Source organism: Miniopterus schreibersii (genome assembly GCF_964146895.1).
Source record: "Miniopterus schreibersii genome assembly, chromosome: 4".
Taxonomy (NCBI): Eukaryota; Metazoa; Chordata; class Mammalia; order Chiroptera; family Miniopteridae; genus Miniopterus; species Miniopterus schreibersii.
The window spans coordinates 25467835-25488005 of record NC_138105.1 but is presented as its reverse complement, the minus strand read 5'-3'; the positions used below and the strand labels follow the sequence as shown (position 1 = coordinate 25488005).

General features: G+C 38.6%; 2 protein-coding genes across 6 annotated transcripts in view; both read right to left on the bottom strand.

Moving 5' to 3' along the window:
- The window catches only part of RAPGEF6 (Rap guanine nucleotide exchange factor 6), a 186401-nt gene extending 183490 nt beyond the window's left edge, over window positions 1–2911 (bottom strand). For all 4 annotated transcript variants that reach the window (XM_081136609.1, XM_081136612.1, XM_081136611.1 and 1 more), the window contains exon 1: window positions 2614–2911. In XM_081136609.1, the coding sequence (XP_080992735.1) occupies window positions 2614–2682 (69 nt within the window). In that variant the 5' untranslated portion in view covers window positions 2683–2911. The remainder of the gene's footprint in view (window positions 1–2613) is intronic.
- Window positions 2912–9354: 6443 nt separating this feature from the next.
- Window positions 9355–20171, bottom strand: part of FNIP1 (folliculin interacting protein 1) — a 124053-nt gene continuing 113236 nt past the window's right edge. For both annotated transcript variants that reach the window (XM_081134089.1, XM_081134090.1), the window contains 3 exons: window positions 18560–18757; window positions 13981–14096; window positions 9355–11983 (listed from right to left, as the gene is read on the bottom strand). In XM_081134089.1, the coding sequence (XP_080990215.1) occupies window positions 11905–11983; window positions 13981–14096; window positions 18560–18757 (393 nt within the window). In that variant the 3' untranslated portion in view covers window positions 9355–11904. The remainder of the gene's footprint in view (window positions 11984–13980; window positions 14097–18559; window positions 18758–20171) is intronic.

Here is a 20171-nt window from a genome sequence, read left to right as displayed (position 1 = left end):
TGACATGTTCAAAACTGAATTTCTGAACCCTCCTCCCTCCTTACCCCCAAAACCTACTTCATCTGCAGCTTTCCCCATCTATCTGATGGCAGTTCAAACTCTCTATATGATGGTAATTCCAATACTCCTGTTATTTAGGCCGAAAACACTAAAACCATGCTCAATTCTTTTCTTTCCCTCAAAGTACATATCTAACCCATGAGCAAGTTATGCTGGCTAACCAGTCAAAATATTTCCATAATTGAGTACTTCTCACCACCTGCATTACTATCACTTAAACCTGAGTTACGATAATCTCTTCCCTGCTTTAATAGCCTCTACCTGATGTTCCTGCTTCTTTCTACCCTTACTCCCATAGTCTATTCTCAACCCAGAAAGCAGCCAGGGGACTCTTTAAAAAGTGTATCATTTTTCTGCTTCAAAACTTTTGGCAGTCCCCTTTCACTCAAAATAAAAGTAAAAGAATTTACAGTGATTCAGAAAGTCCTACATGACATGTTTCACCCTATATCACCACCATCACCTCTCTGACTTCATCTCTTACTACTCTCACCCTTATTCACTCTTTTATACTCAGAGCTCCTGCTATGTCTTGAATGCACCAAACAGGATCTCATTTCAGGGCCTCTGCAATAACTATTCCCTCCACTTGGAAAGCTCTTTCCCCACATAGCCAGCTCCATGGCTAACTCCATCATGTGTATCAAGCCTTTAATTAAAAGTAATCTCTACCAGCACAACACTGACCATCTTATTTAAACTGCAATCCAGACTTTGCCCCTTTCTTCCAATCCCTTTATCCTGCTCTTTATTAGCAATTATCAGCTAACATATTATGTAACTTGTTTATTTATCTGCCTCCTCCCCACCCCCTTCTATTAGAATGTAAGCACCACTAGGACAGGTGTGTTTTGTTCACTAGTACATCCTAGTGCACAGAATAGAGCCTTAAACTGGTAAGCTTTCAATAAATAATCGTGGAGTGAATATATTTACATTAGACTCTTAAGAGTTCACTAAAAGAATAAGTATTTTCTGAAAATAGAAATGAATCTGTGAGCATTTCATCAAATTATTTGTCACATATAAATTATCACTAGGATTCAGGTAACCACTTCTCTACTCATACTTTTGTACCCTAAACTCTACACTCATTCAAAAGCACTTCCAATTAATTAAGCAGTTAACAAGCTATGCTGCTAGATGTCAAGACTTTAGTCTGTGTACTGTAGGCAGTTGTTTAGTATTCCCTTAAACCATGCTGCTTTTCCAGTAAAACAAGATAAAGTACTTAACAAAGGCACATAATGGCCAACATAACTTTGTGAACAGTTTAGAAAATTTCATAAGGCTCAAACACAGGCAATTTCAAGCTAGGTAATTCTGCTATTAAAGAGAAGTAGGGTTTTCCCATTAAAATGTGAATGTATCATGAGTAATATTTAAAAGCACTGACATAATACATTGCAAGCCTTGCATGACATTTGCTAATAATATAAAAATTATGGCAGAATCACCTGTTGAAGGTGATGGCAGTTCACCTGTTCAAGGTGTATGTTTTCAATTAGCTCACAATTACTTCAAGAATCATCATAGGGAAATGAAAACACATGGGATTATAAAAGCAGGTCTCAACTCTGGAAAGTGATATTTGCCTGTTTCTATGCAAAGATTGGGGTCTCTAACAATGAAGTTTTACTTATCAAAGCTACAATTATAGTTGAATGTTACGTCACAAAAGATCAGTCCCAAGTTAGTGAGACCTACTATGAAAAAGGCTATAAATCTGAATAACCCAAAAGTGATTTAGGAAGAATTAACCAAAGCTTTTAATTTCATTTATTGCAACTATACACAAAACAACCCAACAATCTTTCACGTTGTTTTTAGTTTTTGCTTTCTGATTTAGGAAACATACCACTTATTATAGAAATTTCTCCAAACCAAGGAAAATCTGCCAAAAAAGTCTAAGCACTCCATAAGGATATGTAAGGTTAACAGGTTTTAGTTATGTATCTGAAAACTAGCCGTTAGATCAAATGAAAATCATTTAAGCTAACCCAATACAGCAAATTTTGGATCCAAGCACAAAATACTGTAAAATTTCCCAATGACAGTGTGAAAAAGTACCTCTAGAACCGATCTTTAAATAGGCATTATCCTCCACCAGAATTCATCATCTGACTGGATGGAAAGTTTGCAACCGATTTGGAAAACTTTTTCTTTTAAACACTTGTAGTGTTTCAGGGCCCTTTAAAGAGATGTTATCTCTTAATAACATGGCTGTTACATTTTACTTACAATTCGTACCTAGTTTTCGGTCTACCTACCTACGAGTAATCTTACTCAGAAGCCCACATTTTACCCTGAGAAAACAACAATTTAGTAAATGGTGCTTTCTTATCGAAACCAATGGTAAGTCACCGGCAGGGACGGGTGTACGGGGAAGGCGGCATCGCTAGCAGGAAAGGTGGTCGTCTCCCGGCCGCGAGAAGGGCCCAAGTCGGGGGACGCAGGTGTGAGCCGCTGGCAACGGGACAGTCGCCGCAGGTTTAGGTCTGACAGGGGTATGCCGTCCGTAAGACAGCGCAAAGCCGCGTCCGCCGGCCTTACCTCCGGGGTCCGCTCCGGCGGCTTCTTCTTCAGAGCTTGCCTAGCGCCGGGGTCCACGGGTGAGTTCATGGTCGCGGCCCCAGCCCCCGAGCTCCCCAGCCTGCCCTTAGCAGCCCACGCTACAGCCCATTCACCCTAGGTAGGGGGTCTGCACCCCCTCACCCCCGAGGAAGGGAACTCCGGACCGCGGCGGATACCCGACTCAAGCAAACAAGCCTTCGCAACGCCCGCCCAGGGTCTCAGCCCACGCGCGACTGGCCAGAAAGAAGCAAGCGCGGGGCGGAGGGTGGGCAACTGCGCACGCGCGGCGCGCGCGCACGCAAACGAGCGCCCAAGGGCGTGACTCCGCGGTGACGTAAGAGCTGGGGCAGTACAGACAAGTCGCGAGACCACTCCTAAACCGCTCATGGGATCCGCCTCGGAGCAGAGGTTTGAACCGCTCCAGCTTCCGGTGGGGGGCCCGGAAACGCGCTGTGAGGGAGCAATGTGAGGGACTGAGCGAAAGTAGCACTTGGAGCTGAACGCGGGGGACGGTGTTTTAGGTGGAGTTGTGTTTGTACCAAAATCCGGAAGCTCAGGGCGTGGCCAAGCCGGAGGCCGACGCCCCGCCCCTGGAGACACGCGGAAGTCGAAGTCGCCATTTGGCAAATAATTTCATGCAGATTCTTCTCTACATTTCTTCTAATAAAATATTTTGTGGGAGCCCCACCAAAAAGCACTTGTCCTAAGACGGACGTCCTGAGATCAGGGCAGAGGAGTCACAGCTTCGCGGCCAAGCAGGGGTGGGCAGTCGCCGTGCCCGCTGCCAGCTCGGTTACCGCTTGTTGAAGCCAGCTGCCAGCCCTCCATCCTTCCAACTCCTGGGCTTCCGATTGCCTGGTCTCGAGTGACTACTTTTCCACTACATTTTGCGTACGAGTCCGTTTCCCAAATTGGTTCACTGGTTTAAACAAAAACACATCACTCTTCAGGGCAGCCAGACACCTGTAAACAGAGGCTGTTTCCCCGGTAAGATCGCTGACATTCCGAATCCATCCTTCTGGAACAGCCCTTTTCACTCCTATCTCATTAATGCACAGATGGGCCGAACTAGTCACATAATTGTACATCCTTTGCACTGAATTTGAAGCTCCCCGAGAGCTGTGTGCCACATCTAGGTACATCTGTTTCTCACAGCAATTACCATAGCTCACTAAACTCAGATTTATGATCATGATGTTATTCACAGTAATTTTTAATGAAATGGTCAGAATTAAAATTATATGAGTAAAAACAGGGAGAGTTCAAGCTGCAATATTTTTGTTTCTCAGACCTGGTAATGGTAGCTGATGTTGATAAGGGTTTTGTTTTCCGTTGGTCGTTAGGCTTGCTCAAACCAAGTTTACAACATAATATTAGCACATTTCTTTTTTGAGTAGGACAAAAACCAGGGCGGCCTTGGCTCAGCCATTCTAAAAAGCAAGTTATTGTGGAGAGATCACGAGGAATTACAAGACCCATTTTCATCATTTTTGTGTGTGTATAAAGATGTCCTCTCAAAGGTCTACCCAAGATCATAAATATCATTCCTTCCATTCTTCACGGGCCCGTTTCCAGAGCCACAACAATATTAGAAAGAGGGAAAAATAAATAAAGCATGATGACCATTAGCTTAGACTTCAGGGACAAACATCTGAATTTGTGTCTTTAATAGGTCATTTTTAGTAAAATACTCATGAAGTTATTTAATATCTCTGAACTTGTTTATCTCTAAAATGTAATGGTAGCCCTGGCCACTGTGGCTCAGTTGGTTGGAACGGCCTCCCATGCACCAAAGGGTCCTGGGTTCCATTCCAGTCAGTGCACATACCCAGGTTGAGGGTTCAATCCACACGGGAGGCCACCAATCAATGTTTCTTTCCCTCTGCCTTCTTCTCTCTCTAAAATAAAAGAATCAATTTAAAAAATAAAACAAAACAGGATAGCAGAGGACCTATTGCTTTGGGATTCTCTTAAGACTGTGATAATTCATGTGAGGCAATTAAGATGTTGCCTGCACAATCCAAGAACTACTATTTCTATTATTTTACCTCTGTGAAGTGACTGCTCTAAAGCAGAAATTCAAGTCTGTAGAATTGACTATTTTTTTAATGCCAATTTTTCCCCATTAACTACTCAGAAATACATTTAAGTGTTCATGAAGATGTGGAGCAACAGAAACAGAAACTGCAGGTTATGTGAAAATTGGGAAACCACTTTGAAAAAACACAGTATCTAGTAAAGCTGAAACAAGTCTACTCCATGATACATATTCTAAAGAATACCCATGTACACCAGAAAAGTTGAACAAAAATGTTTTGTTCATATTAGCCCAAAACTCGAAATAACCCAAATGTCCATCAATAATAGGATGTATAAACTGTAGTATATTCATTCAGTGGAATACCAGCTACACAGCACATGGATGATTTTCCAACATAATGCTGAGAGAGAAAAAGCAAAACACAAAATATGGAATGTAATTACACAAAGTTCAAACAAGCAAAATGAAAGTATATTACTTATGGATTCATACACAGAGATGAAACTATAGACATAAAGCAAGGACATGATCCTCAAGAAGTCAAGTTGGTAGTTCTAAAAATGAGAAGGGGAGAATTTTGATCAGGATAGAACACATAGAGGAGGGGGCTTCTGGGTTACTAAAAATAATTTACTCCTTAACATAAATGGTTACATTAGTGCATATTTGTTCACTTTTCTGTATATAATATTTCACAAGGACAAATGAGGTATATAAACATAACTTGCTTTTTAAAAAAACACTTTTTTTTTTAGAGAGAGAGGAAGGAAGAGGGATAGAGAGAAACATCAATGACTTCAGGGACAAAGTCCCTGCCTCCTGCATGACCTCTACTGGGGATGGAGCCTACAACCTGGGCATGTGCCCTGACCAGAATGGAACCATCATGACCTCTTGGTTCCTAGGTCAAAGCTCAACCACTGAACCACACCTCAAGGCCATAACTTACTTTATTAGGCTTTGTCATAAAACAGCAACAGTAAAAACTGTTAATATCCATGTGAACATACCTAAATTTATACACATTTTCAAAATCTAACTTCTCCTTTATCATCTTATATTATGCTCTAATATGCTAAAAGAAAGTCAGGAGATGTGAAGGCTCTAATAGCTATTTCCACATGAAAGGCAACCTCCAAGAGAGGATTCACCAGCTTTAACATATAAGTGAAAGGAAAAAATACTGGTCTGATTGCAAGTAATTTATTAAATTCTGGCAAAACAAAAACATTGGCCAAATCTTCAAAAGAAAAAATACAATATAGAGATGATGTATTATAGAATTGTATACCTAAAACCTGTATAATTTTATTAACCAGTCACCCCAGTAAATTGAAATTAAAAAATGTTTTTTTAAAACGTGGCTTAGGAGAAACAAGATGGCGGCGTAGGTAACAGCTGCACCCGCCGCCTCCAGCAACCACATCAAAATTACAACTAAAGTACAGAACCACCGTCACTCAGAGCCTCCTGAGATCCGGCTGAACAGAAGCATCGAGACTGGTAGGAGGGGCCCAGATACAGGCGGATAGGGGGTGAATCGCAGAGACGGGGCTGCGGGCCCACACCCAGTGCCGAGGTTGAACCCTGGAAGAGAATCTCAGCGCTGGAGTTTTCCCGGAGGAGGGAGGGGTCCCAGCCCCACAGCAGGCCCCCAGCCCAGGGCTCCAGGCCGGGATGAGACGCCCCCACAACTCCGGGCTGTGAAACCAGCAGGGACTGTGGCTGAGGGTCGCGGAGGCTCCAGGAGCCCCAGCAGCTCCTCTAAAGGGCCCCCGCATGGACTCGGACGCGCTGTCTCTGAGCCCAGCACCGGGCGGCAGCCTGAAAGGACCTGGGACACTGGCGGGGGGGGGGCTAACCTGCCTGAAATCGGGGGGGGCGAGAGCTGGAGGGGCAGCTTCCTCCCAGGCAGAAGAGCTGGCAGAGGCCATTGCTCCTTAGGCGAGTCCTCCCTGCACACAGCCGGCAGGCAGGCGCCATATTTGAATCACCAGCACCTGACTTGCACCGTTGGCCCCGCCCCGATTCACGGAGGCCCTGCCCCTCCCCACCTGCAGCTCATCCAGGTCATTTCCAGGGGCTTTTCTGTACAAGTGGCCTCTCCAGCCTCATGCTTAGGACTTTCCTAAAATCTCTCAAACAAGCAGCAGTGGGCCCCTTACGGCTTGATAAGCGGCCCCAGGCCTGGCGCTAGTGGCAGCCTGCACTGGCTCATAGCTTGGCCTCTCCTGGACACCTCCAAGCCCAACACAAGTAGCAGCCAACTACAGTTTGCTGTGTAGCTCATGCTGGGTGGCCCTGGGCAAGGCACTGGCAGAGGCTGACTTTGCACCTCCCGGGAGGCCCCAGAGACAGTGCACCTGGTGGTCAGACTCGACCACGCTGGATGACAACCCTACCACATCCACGAGTGACACTCAAGGGGCGCACTTGGAGAACCAAAGCTCCACTGAAGTAAGTCCTGCTCCATAGGGGTGTCTCCAGCACAGCAGCTCTTTGGCTGTAGTTGCAGCTGGTCCTCACAACTGATTGGCCTGGGGGTCAATCCCAGGGACGCCAGCAACAACCAAGGCTCAACTACAACAGGACAGTGCACACAGCCCACACAGGGAGCACCCAGAAGGCCTAGCTCAGGTGACTGGGGAGGCTGAGCCATTGGACCCTACAGGACACCTACTACACAAAGCCACTCTACAAATTCCAGGAGACATAGCAGCTCTACCTAATACATAGAAACAAACACCTGGAAGCAGCCAAAATGTGGAGGCAAAGAAACACATCACAAAGGAAAGAACAGAAGAAATCTCTAGAAGAGGAACTAAATGAAATAGATCTGAGAAAATCAATAACATAATAAAGTACCAATTTGAAACGAAGGCTACACGAACTGAAATGAAGAATAATTTACAGGGAATCAACAGTAGAGTAGAGGACGCTGAGAATCAAATCAGCAATTTGGAACATGAGGAAACAAAAAACACCCAACCAGAAGAGCAACAGGAAAAAAGAATCCAGAAATATGAAGATAGCATAAGGAGCCTCTGGGACAACTTCAAGAGGCCCAACATTCGTATTATTGGGGTGTCAGAAGGGAAGAAAGAGATCAAGAAATTGAAACCTATTTGAAAAAATAATTACAGAAAACTTCCCCTGCTTGGGGAAAGAAATAGACTTACAAGTCCAGGAAGCACAGAGGGTCCCAAAGAAGAGGAAGCCAAAGAGGCCCACAGCAAGACATCATAATTAAATGCCAAAGGTTAAAGACAAAGAGAGAATCTTAAAAGCAGCAAGAGACAAGCAGTTAGTTACCTACAAGGGAGCACCCATACGACTGTCAGCTGATTGCTCAACAGAAACCTTGCAGGCCAGAAGGGAGTGGCAAGAAATATTCAAAGTGATGAAAAACATGGAACTACAACCAAGATTGCTCTACCCAGCAAAGCTATCATTTAGACTTGAAGCTCAGATAAAGAGCTTCACAGATAAGAAAAAGCTAAAGGAGTTCATCACCACCAGACCAGCACTACAGGAAAAGCTGAAGGGTCTTCTTTAAAAAGAAGCTAATGAACAAAAGAATCTGACGAACTAAATTGATCCGGAGACATTGACACATGCAACAGATGATCATATTTCAGAGGAAAGAGGAAAGGGGTGGAGGGTGGGAAGAGATTAACCAAAGAAGTTATATGCATATATGTATAACCCATGGACACAGTTAATAACGGGGTGAAGGCCTGGGGAGGGGGTGGAAGCGAAGTGGAGGGGGTCAATTGAGGGGGGGGGGAATAGGACACCTGTAATACTCTCAACAATAAAGATAAATTAAAAAAATGGAAAAAAAAACAAAAAACAGTGCACTTACACTCTCTGGTCAAATGTAAGAGTGATGCATGTAAAATTATATGAAAATGGGCACCACAAAAAGCCCCCAGTCCAATCCTGTGTCTTGACATATCTGCCCAAATCTACCTAGCCTGACCAAGGCAGCTTCCCAACAGCCTACTCAGGGCTGAATCACTGCTACAGAACAGACAGTAAGGATTGATGGAAGAGCTGGCTTCCCTACAACATAGATGAAGAGGACAGATTTGCTCAGAGTCACATGAAAGTCAGTGAACAAACCAGGATTAGAACCCAAATCAACTGGCCAATTTTTGTTTAATTGTGAAGTCAATAGTAATTTGTATTGGATATAATGTTCGTAAAATGTTTACATGGCTTTTCCTAGGTTTTAAATTATTGATTTTCAGTTCCTTTTTATAAGAGCATTTAAAGAAAATTTCAATTTGTCATCTTAAGGATTAGGTCAAATATAATATCCCGTATTTTTTTATTACATTTTAATTCCAAAGAATTTATGTTAAATTCTCCCAAGAGGTGGAGGCCATAGAGAGGAGGCTGGATAGATTACCTAATAACAGTAGCAGCCAAAAATTAATGAGTACTTGGGGTGTGCCATGCATTAAGATAAATTCTTGACATTTCATTATTTCACTTGATTGTCACAAATTCATAGATTCTACTAAATTACCAAAATTGAGATTTAGGATTAGAATAGGACATTATAAATAAGATAACATGCCCAAAAGTGTCACATTTGGGAAAAAGAATCCAAATATCAGAGTCCATGTTACTGTACCTGTTTAACACATAAAAGAAAGACCGACATCATCCATCAAATTGACATGTGTATTTATTGCACAAATTTCCCCTAGAACTGGGAGGTTATTATAATACAGGTGTACATTTGAGAAATGTATACAGAACAAGAAACAGTATGTACATTTATCCCACCATCTAAATAACTTTAAAAAAGCAGAACAATCTCATAAGACATCTACCAGAAATAGGCATTGTGTAAAATCATTGGTTTTTTTTTAAGTGATCATCCCCAGTGTATGCCAATTGCAACAAATTAAATCTGTGCTGGTATGTTTATTGCACTTAACAATTTCAAATTCAAAATTAAGACATATTAATAAAAGCCAGGAACAGTTAAAATCAAACCAATTAGTTTATATACAAGGAAAAATTAGTTTTAAATCTATAACGTAAAAGATACCTTTTTCATTTCCTATTGCAACAAACAGGTTTTTAAAAATATGTAACACATATCTGTACCATAAGAAGCTGAAAAAATTATTTCAAACAGGCCAAAACTCTTTTCACATTCACCATAATGACGATACTTTAAAAAAAGCAGCAGCTTACTCCATGGGCTTTGTGTAAGGAAAAAATAACTATGATGAAGGTAGGAAAAATTACAGAAGGGCTGGGAATTATAAAGCTCAGGAATCCTATAAGGATTAATGATTCTATAAGAAACTATAGGCCTTTTCCTTCCGAGCAAAGCTTACTTTTAAGAAGAACAGTAGCATGAGCCATCCACTTATTGAAGACTAGATTTTCTAAATGATAATTTATTAGATTTCAAATAGATAGGACAGTGAATAGCTTGATGACTTAAAAAAAACATGCAAAACAGACATTATCTATCTGCTACATATCATTCTTAACTACAATAAAAAATGTACAATGGCTCACATACGAACTTTTCTATATTCTGAATTCTGCCAAAGAGATTGATTCACAGAATTCCAAACAATAGAATAACGAAGAATTTCATTAATGAATAGAATAAGAATATTAAGCAAAAGAAAATATATCCATAAACACTCTTTCACAGCAAGTCATCCATGGGAGACTCCAGTACTAACTGGGACCAGCTGATAGGACACGGGGGCCAAACTGATCGCAGGCACACCGATTTCAGGTTTACATTCCATTAAAACAATTGTTTCTTCTTAATCTAAGTTGGAGAGTTCCTGGATACATAGAGAGCAAGGCAAAATGTGAGCCAATGCTATAAATTAAAGGCCAAAGACTTAAACTACAGAAATCTTTTTTAATTACTGAAAATTCAAACAGCAAAAATAAATGTATTAGATAGGAAATGTATTTAGTAACAGAATAGCAGGTCATTTTTTAAAGCTAATCAATTATGACAGAAATAGTCCATGAAGCAGAAACCAACTTCACTTCCAGAATTAAAGTATCTTAGACCAGATAAGTAAAGGATAAACTATAACGTAGTATTCAAGTAAACTGAGGTAGTAGAGCATACTGAAAACTTTACCTACCCATCTTTTTATTTACATTACTTACAAGAGTTTGGTTCCATATTAGCCTTTCTCAGAAGCAACACTCTATATACAAAAAACTGAAAAGTGAAAATGTTTGAAAAAAAGAGTAGCTTTTGGAAGAAGGGAAATTCAAGAAAAAAGTAATTTTAAGAATGAGTTCTGTTAGTGTAAAAAGAATATTATGAAGCTGTGAAACAAATATTTAGTTCCTATGGGTTCAAGAACGGCTAATGCCGAAAGCAAGGGCCTCGGCTACCTGAGCACTTTTGAATATTATTTTTGCCAATGCTTTGGTGCAATTTTTAATCCTAATTTTAATTTATTAAATTAGGTGCAAATATGTTATTAACATTTATAAGAATTAGCTTATACTTAAAAACAAAACAAATAGTATAAAGTAGTACTCTTATTTTGGGAACTGACATTCCTCAACCTTAAAGAACAATTGGCTTTACTTATATTTTAAGGTATGTGAAACAGAAAAATCACCAGAAAGTAACATTTCAACATTATATACAATTAATACTAGTTGAAAATATACAGATATTTAAAAAGGCATGTTCACCAATCTTGTATTTCTACCTCTGCTTTTTAAAAAACTAGATACATATGTACAATTGGATGGACAACATAACATAGATTTACACTCATTCTTCTAAGTTTCTTATAATTAAAAGGCTATTTAAAATACTTTGAGAAATACCCCAAAATTAGCTATTCTGAATTGACGAAACAAAACAAGAAATAATCAAGGTTTGGTAAACCTATGTACCTTAGAAATAAAGAATTAAAACTAATGAAATGACTATTTCTGAGCCATTTAATCATGAGACATCTGTTGCTATTTATCAGTTGTGGCAACACTGTAGTGATCATATAAAATTCCTCAATGTTATTCATTTTATAGAAATTCCTAAGTTATACTTTGGCCTTTTCAAATGCTTTCTCCCCAAATTACTTATGCTGTCTTAGTTTCACTTGGTTAAAAATCTACCATCACCGAAAAAGTCTAGTCACAAATGCCATAATGCACGTTGTGTCTGCTTCCTTGGTTTCTGTTTAACATTTCAAATAATCATTACGTTAAAGGAGTATCTGAGCAACATATGGAGAGTGAGTGCTTGCTACAGCAGCCAGAAGAGGAAGATCACTGGATTCAATTCTGAAATTAAGAAAAAAGAGAAAATCTCAGTCAGGCTTTCTATACCCAAGACATGAGTCCTACAAGCAATGACTGCTACCTGTAAAGTCACTATACCTCAGCAGTCAAGGACCTAGGCTATCCTGGCCAAAAGGTAAGAGAGCTGAAGATAGCAACAGTTGGAAATATTTCAGTCAGTAAAAACCCAAACCAAAATTTTTTTTAAAAGAAAGCATCTGAAACCCAATGGTAAAGTCATGGATGTAGGAAAGCATCTCACATGCATCAGGGCAATGGACAAGGTCTAAGAAAATACAATATAGGATAGTAACAGGTTAATAGTGTGCATCCATATTGTTTTGAATACAAATGTTTCTATAATAAGACATGCTGAAAAGAAATAATGAAAGCATCTTAAAAATACATCCTACCACAAATAATTTACAGGAAAAGAAAAATGCCCCCAAAATATAGAAACACTCACTCAGGCAGACTGATTCATGGTTAGAGAATAAATAAATCTAAATAAGTAAAGTATACTCAGATTTCATTTCTCAGCAAGTAGCCTAAAAAAGATGAAAAAGTTGGTAACAGCCAGTAGCAGGAAGAGCGTGCTTCCTGCCATTCGTGAGAATTTATTCTGGTACTTACTAGATAGCATTTAACTATTACATATCAAAATAACTATCAATATCTATCAAAAATTTAATGCACATGCCCTGTAACCAAAACTTCTACTTCAAATAATCTATCCTAAAAAAAAAAGGAAATACAGCAGATCCTCGAATAATGTCCTGTCGTTCAACATCGTTACATTATAATGATATGAGATGCCATAGGAACTTAATTCTTGTTTATATCAATTAGCACATGGTAAAGCTGGTTTCATTACATGTCATTTCGCTTACAGTTGCAGAACCTACTAAAGATGTTAAGTGAGAACTTACTGTTACATAAATTCCACCATATAATGGAATGCTATACAGTCATTAAAAATAATAAGATAGATCAGTATGTGCTTATATGAACAAACATTCAAGATCTATCAAAAGGCAAGTTGCCCAATGATATATAGAATATAAATCACTTTTTTATTTTTTATCGTATACTTTAAAAAATTGTCAGAAGAAACAATCCATTAACTGTGTTTGGTTGAAGGTGGCAAGTTAGGGAAAAGACTATGAGGACTTGCTTTTCAAGTTATGCCACAATGCACTATAAATTTTGGCAAAATCCACATTACTTTAAAAACTACTTAACATTTTTTTAAAATAAAGGCATTATGCACAGAGAATCATCTATTTCCAATCTGGATGGTAAGGAGTAACATTAATGAAAGAATTTGATTTGGCTTCTGACATACAGTAGCTACTTGTTATGCTGGCTCTTTCTCCTTTCATAAAAATTGAATTAGACAAAGGTTCTGGCTTGTTTTAATTTACTCAACTAGCATTTCAAGAATAATTCATACACACACACACAGGCCATAGAACATATGTGACCACAGAACATAATGGTGCTATAATATGCCTCCCACCAATTTATCTGTTCCTCCTTCAGTAAGCATTTTAGATAACTGTCTTCTTCCCAAGAAGAACTGTAGAGTAGACTGACATAGATAATGGGGAAAGAGTAATAATATGTAGATAATGTACTACCATCCAGTGTGCTGTTATTTTAATCAGCTCATTTGGATGGCGGAGAGGAGGCTGGGAAGGAGTTTTCAATATATTTAAAAATAAAAATAAATATTACTTATTTTCCTAAGACAAAAATTTAGATTTAATTCATTTTTAACTGACTGTATTCTCAACTTACTGTAATGCACAGGGGACAATGCATTTCAGGTCAGTGGAAAACAGGGATCTGCTCTTATGTGGTACAGAGGAACCTGAATGATAACAGTGTCCAACTTCTAACAGGAAAAGACACTTAAAAGAAGTCAATTCTGAGGAATAGTTCTTGCTTGAAGACATTATAATGGGAAAGCAAAGCCAGAAAAGAAACCATGAACATACCCTAGAACAACTCCCAGCTCCTTGACATGAACACGCATCTGCCCCCTCAGGTACTCAGACAGCATTTTGCTCTTGAAGTACAGCTCCTGTAACCGGTCTTCAAGATGCATCACACACTGCAGTTAGGGGAAACCAGGAACCAGGTCAGAAAATGGTGTCCAAATCTAAGTGATGGCAATTTCTAAAGCATCATATTTTTGACAATTCTACTTAGTTACTCCAACATAAACTAAAATTTGGAGCACATTTTTTAAAAATTGAATTTACTGGGGTGACATTGGTTCACAAAACCATACAGGTTTCAAGTGTACAACTTAATAAAACATAATCTGCGTACTGCATCGTGCGCCCATCACCCCAAGCAGTATCTTTCCATCCCCATTTTCCCCCACTTTACCCGCCTCCACCGCCTTTTCCCTCTGGCTAACACATTGTTGTCTGTGTCTATGTGTTATGTATATATGCTTTTTGGCTAATCCCTTCACCTTCTTTCGTCCAGCCCCCCCCCCCCCCCCTTCACTCTGACAGCTGTCAGTCTGTTCCACGTATCCTTGTTTCCATTTTGTTCATCAGTTTATTTTGTTCATTAAATTCCACGTATAAGTAAGATCACACGGTATTTGTTGTTCTCTGACTGGTTTATTTCACTTAGCATAATAATCTCCAGGTCCATCCACACTGTAGCAAAAGGTAAGACTTTTTTATAGCTATGTAGTAATCCATTGTGTAAATGTACCACAGCTAATTTGAAAGAATACATGCACCCCTATGTTCATCGCAGCACTATTTACAATAGCCAAGATCTAAAAATAGCCCCTGTGCCCATCAGTCGATGAGTGGATAAAAAAGCTATGGAGCACATTTTTAAAGCAAGTAATTTTAGCTAAAGAAGTGTAAACTTTTTTCTAGCTCATATCAAAGATTTTGAATTTACAGAGTTGTGTGTTTAAAAGTGGTAAATTACACACAATATAAAATTTACAATTTATTTCAAAATTGATAAATATAACGCTTATAAATTAATATATTTCAAATGTATTTACATAAGATAGGCTGCATTCTCCTGAAGAGAGTAAAAGAAAACAAGTTTGCAATAGCTCACAGTGAATGAACTGTAGTCCTTATGAGATAGATGTTTATAAACTTAAACATTAAAACCTAAAACACATTTCATTTATTGTCAATTAACTTGCTCAATTTATTAAAATAGGTGATTTGTTGTCGTTGTTAATCCTCATCCAAGGATTTCCCCCCCATTAGTTATGAGAGAGAGGGGAGGAAGAGAGAGGAACATGGAGTCGGAGAGACACATCGATTGGTTGCCTCCTGCACGTGCCCCAACTGGGGCCAGGGATCAAACCTGCGGCCTAGCTATGTGCCCTTCACGTACCTGCCCTTCAGTGCACAGGCGAATGCTCTTAACTGCTAAGCCACACTGGCCAGGGCTAAAATAGGAGATTTTTCATGTGAACTAATGCTCTATTTGTTTGAGGAAAAAATGTGAGGTACAGGTGTTAAAAATACTAAATCCTTGCAGAGCATCCCTTTCCAATGAAAATCAACCATTAAAGCTCCTAGTAAAAACCTATTTTCCTCTTAGAAAAAACACAACTGACTGGATTTCTTGCCACACTTATTGTTTTATGGTGTATGTTTTTTCTATAAATGCTCACTTAGGCTAAAGATGCCTTAAGTGGAAAAGAAAATGTTTACAAAATATCTATATTTAATAAAATTCATATATATAGATATTTAATACAATTTATCCATTTTTAAGTATATAAATCAGTGACATCAAGACATTTACAATGTTGTGCAACTATCATTAACATCCATTTCTAGAACTTTTTTCCATTATCTCAAACAAAAACTCTATACCCATTATACAATAACTCCTCTTTCTCTCATTCACCCCAACCCCTGGTAACCTCGATCTGCTTTATGTCTCTACAAATTTCCCTATTCTAGATACCTCATATAAGTGCAATCATACAATATTTGTCCTTCTGTGTTCTGCTTACTTCACTTAGCATAATGTTTCAGGGTTCATCCATGTTGTAGCATGTATCAAATTTTCATTCCTTTTTATGTCCGAATAACATTCCATTCTATGTATTATACCACATTTTGCTTATCCATTCATTTGTTCGTGGACATGAGCTGTTTCCAACTTTTGGCTATTATGTATAATTTTGCTATGAACATTATGGTACAATTATTCGAGTCCCTGTTTTCAATTGTATTGCATATAAATCTAGAAGTAGAATTTCTGGATCACATGACAATACAGTGTTAAATGTTTTGAGAAACTGCAAAACTATTTTCCATAGCAGCTGCACCATTTTACATTCCCACTGGCAATGCACAAGGGTTCCAATTCCCCACATCCTGGCCAATACTTTTGTTTAATTATTATAGCCATGCTTATTGGGTGTGAAGTGGTATCTTATTTTGGTTATGATTTGCATTTTCCTAATGACTAATTAGGTGAACACTTCTTCATGTGCCTGTTTGCCATTTATATATCTTCTTTAGGGAAATGTCTTCAGTTGTTCCTTTGTTATTGTGGAGTTGCTGGATATATTCTGGATATCAATCTCTCTTCAAATATATGACTTGCAAATATTTTCTCCCATTTTGTGGGTTGTCTTTTTACTGTTGATAGTGTCCTTCAATACAAAAAAGTTTTTAATTTGATGAAGTCCAATTTATCTATTTTTTACTTTTGTTGCCTGTTCTTTCGGTGTCAAATCCAAGAAATCACTACCAAATCCAGTGTCATGAAGATTATCCTGTTTTCTTCAGAGTTTGATAGTTTTAGTACTTAAAATGTTTAGGCTTGTTCCAATTCAGGTTTAATTTTGAGTTCACTTTTGTATATGGTATAAGGTTATGGATTCAACTTAATTCTTTTGCATATGGATATCGTTTTCTCAGTATGAGTTGTTGAAAAGAATCCTTTGTCTTTGTCTTTTGAAAAGACTCCCTTGTCGAAAACCAGTTAACCATATATGTGGGGGTTTATTTTGGGGCCATTATATTCTATTGGTCTATATGTCTGTCCTTACGCCAGTACCACATTATTTTGATTACTGTTACTTTGTAGTAAGTTTTAAAGTCAGGAGGTGTGAGTTTTCCTACTTTGTTCTTCTTTACGAATATTGTTTTGGTTCTTCAGGGTCCCTTGACATGCCGTACACATTTTAGGATGGGTCCATTTCTTAAAAAAATAGTCATTGGAATTTTTAATAGGGATTGCATTGAAACAACAGATCACTTTGGGGAGTGCTGTCATTTTCATAATACCAAGTCTTCCAATCCTTGAACAATTTCCATTTATTTATGTCTTTAATTTCTTTCAGGAATGTTTTATAGTTTACATTGTACACGTCTCCTGCCTCCTTAGCTAAATTCATGCTCAAGTATTTTATTCTTTTGATATTGTAAATGATTTCTACATTTACTTTTCAGATTGTTCATTGCTAGTGTAATGAAATGCAACTATCTTTGCATACTGATTTTGTATCTTGAGACTTTGCTGAATTCATTTATCAGTTCTATCAGTTTTTTGTGCGGAATCTACATTTCCTACATATAAGATCATGTCATCTGCAGAGACAATTTTACTTCTTCCTTTCCAATTTGGATGCCTCATGTTTCTTTTTCTTGCCTAACTGCTCTGGTGAGGACTTACTATGTTGAATAGAAGTGGTGAAAGTAGGCATCCATGTCTTGTCCCTCATCTTAGGGGTATATTGTCAGTATTTCATCATTGAACATAACGCTAGTTATGGTTTTGTCATATATGGCCTTTATCATATTGCTGTACAGAGGTCTTTTAAACTATGCTAAATTATAGTTCTCCTAAGAAGAAAAAGAACCCCCAAAAGTTGGGAATACCGAAGATATTTGGTAAGAGGTCACCAGTATTACAAAGAGGAATCATCCAAAGTCCTGACATGACAATGAGGGTCCAGAATGCACTGGAATTCTGCACTTAGGGACACTGCATGTCCATACCTTACATTACACTAGTCAGGCACTAAATTATGGCTGCTGAAATTACAGAATATACTATACAGACTTGTACATATCTCATTTTTTCCTAGTCAGTTTGGGCTGCCATAACAAAATACCATAGACTCAGTGGCTTAAGCAACAGAAAATTATTTCCTCACAGCTCTGGAGGCTGGAAATCTGAGATCAGGATGCCAGCATGATCAGGTTCTAGTGAGAACTATTTTGCTGGCTGACAGACAACTGCCTTTTCCCTGTGTCCTCACATAGTGGAGAGAGTGCAATTTATCTCTTCCTCTTCTTCTAAGGCCACTAATCCCATGAGGGCCCCCCATCCGCATGACCTAATTAACCCTAATTAGCCCCCAAAGGCCCATCTCCAAATACCATTGCACTGAGTTAGGCATCCAACATATGGATTTTAGAGAAACACAAACATTCAATCCATTACACCTTCTTTCAGGAAAACAATGATGAAGCTAACAGCAGTGTTCATGGTAGGCACATACTAGAGTTTAGTCACCTATTAGAGTGCTCAAATTCAAGCCTCACACATACTTACAAAATTTGGAGACAAGTTATGTTTATAAAGCTGAAGAGTGGAATGAAGCAGATTGGAAACAAGACTGGAAACCAATACTTCCTTTCCCAGTTTATTATCTGTCACTCGTCTCTGGCTACTGGCCACTTGCACAGTCCATTTATCCATATCTGCTATAATACAGACAGCTTCTGCTATTGGTTCATCCAACACTGGATGCTGGAAAAAAAAGAATAATTCATCTTATAACGAGCAAATGAAGTTTTCAAAGATAATGCTAATGGACTGAGGAAAGGAAGAGATATGAAATACCAACAGAATAAAAGAATATTAAATTATGACAGCTGCTTCCAATCATCATAGGTAGAGAGATTCATTACCAGAATTTTGTATTCTTTAATCCAGAATTTAACTTTCACTGATCTTTTGATCATTCATTCATTCAACAAACTTACTGAATACCAACCATGTGCCAGGCAATTGGAAGGAACTGTTTTTTACCTTGAAAGACTTAATATTTCAAAAATAGATAAGACAGGGATTCACATGAACAAGTCAATGCTAAGGTTCTGTGCTAACTATCCTAACCTGTCAAGCATTAACTTGCTTGAACACCACAGGAGCCACTACTTGACTACATGAAGTACCTTGCTGGCTATGTGCACTATTTTACCAAGATGTATATCCAGAATATGGATACAGAAGTTAAAAGGAGACAAATAAACAGGTACTAATATGGTTAAATGGGGAAAAAAGTCACTCTACACACACACGGACAGTATACCCATTACCTCTTTAAAAATTCAGATCTATATCTAAATGAAAATTTATTTAAAAACAATGAAAATACTCAAATTGAACTATTTATCATGAAGATCTCTGAGAAAGTATGGAATATTAAGAGTATAAAGAACAATATGTTGCCCTGGACAGCGTGGCTCATTGGTTAGAGCGTCAGCCAGTGCACCAGATGGTCGTGAGTTTCATCCCAGGCTCTGGTAGGGGCAGGTTCGGGAGGCAACCAGTTGATGTGTCTCCCTTACATCAATGTTTCTCTGTCTCTTTCCTCCTCCTCCTCCCCCTCCCCTTACACTCTCTCTAAAAATCAATGGAAAAAATATCCTCTGGTGAAGAGTAACAACAAAAAAAGAACAATTTCTTCTTTTTCCTTTGTATATCTTTATATTGTTTGCGTTTCTATCACAAGCATTTACTTAAATGACATTCTCACAATTAGAAAATTTACTGCATAGTGAAAAGTATTTTTAACTCACATATACGGATAAAAGGACCACAGGCACATGGCTGTGCTTTTGGATTTCCGTGGCTTACACATAAAAGCCAAAAATGGTAATTAAGTACAAGCACCGCTATCAAAAAGAGATGATAGCCCTACAATGCTCAATACTTCAACATCTTTCTGTCTTTGGAACGGTAAGGATTCTTTCAACACTGGCCATACAGATTAGCAGCAATAAGACTGAGATAAAAATAATAATCTGCAATACTTGATGCTAATGGCCTTTTTCCTTCCAAGCTTTTATGTTACCACAATTTTAAATAGTTAAGAATGTAAATTTGCTGTTAGATAAACCCAGGTTTGGCACCCTCAAAGGATATACTTTGCCCAGTT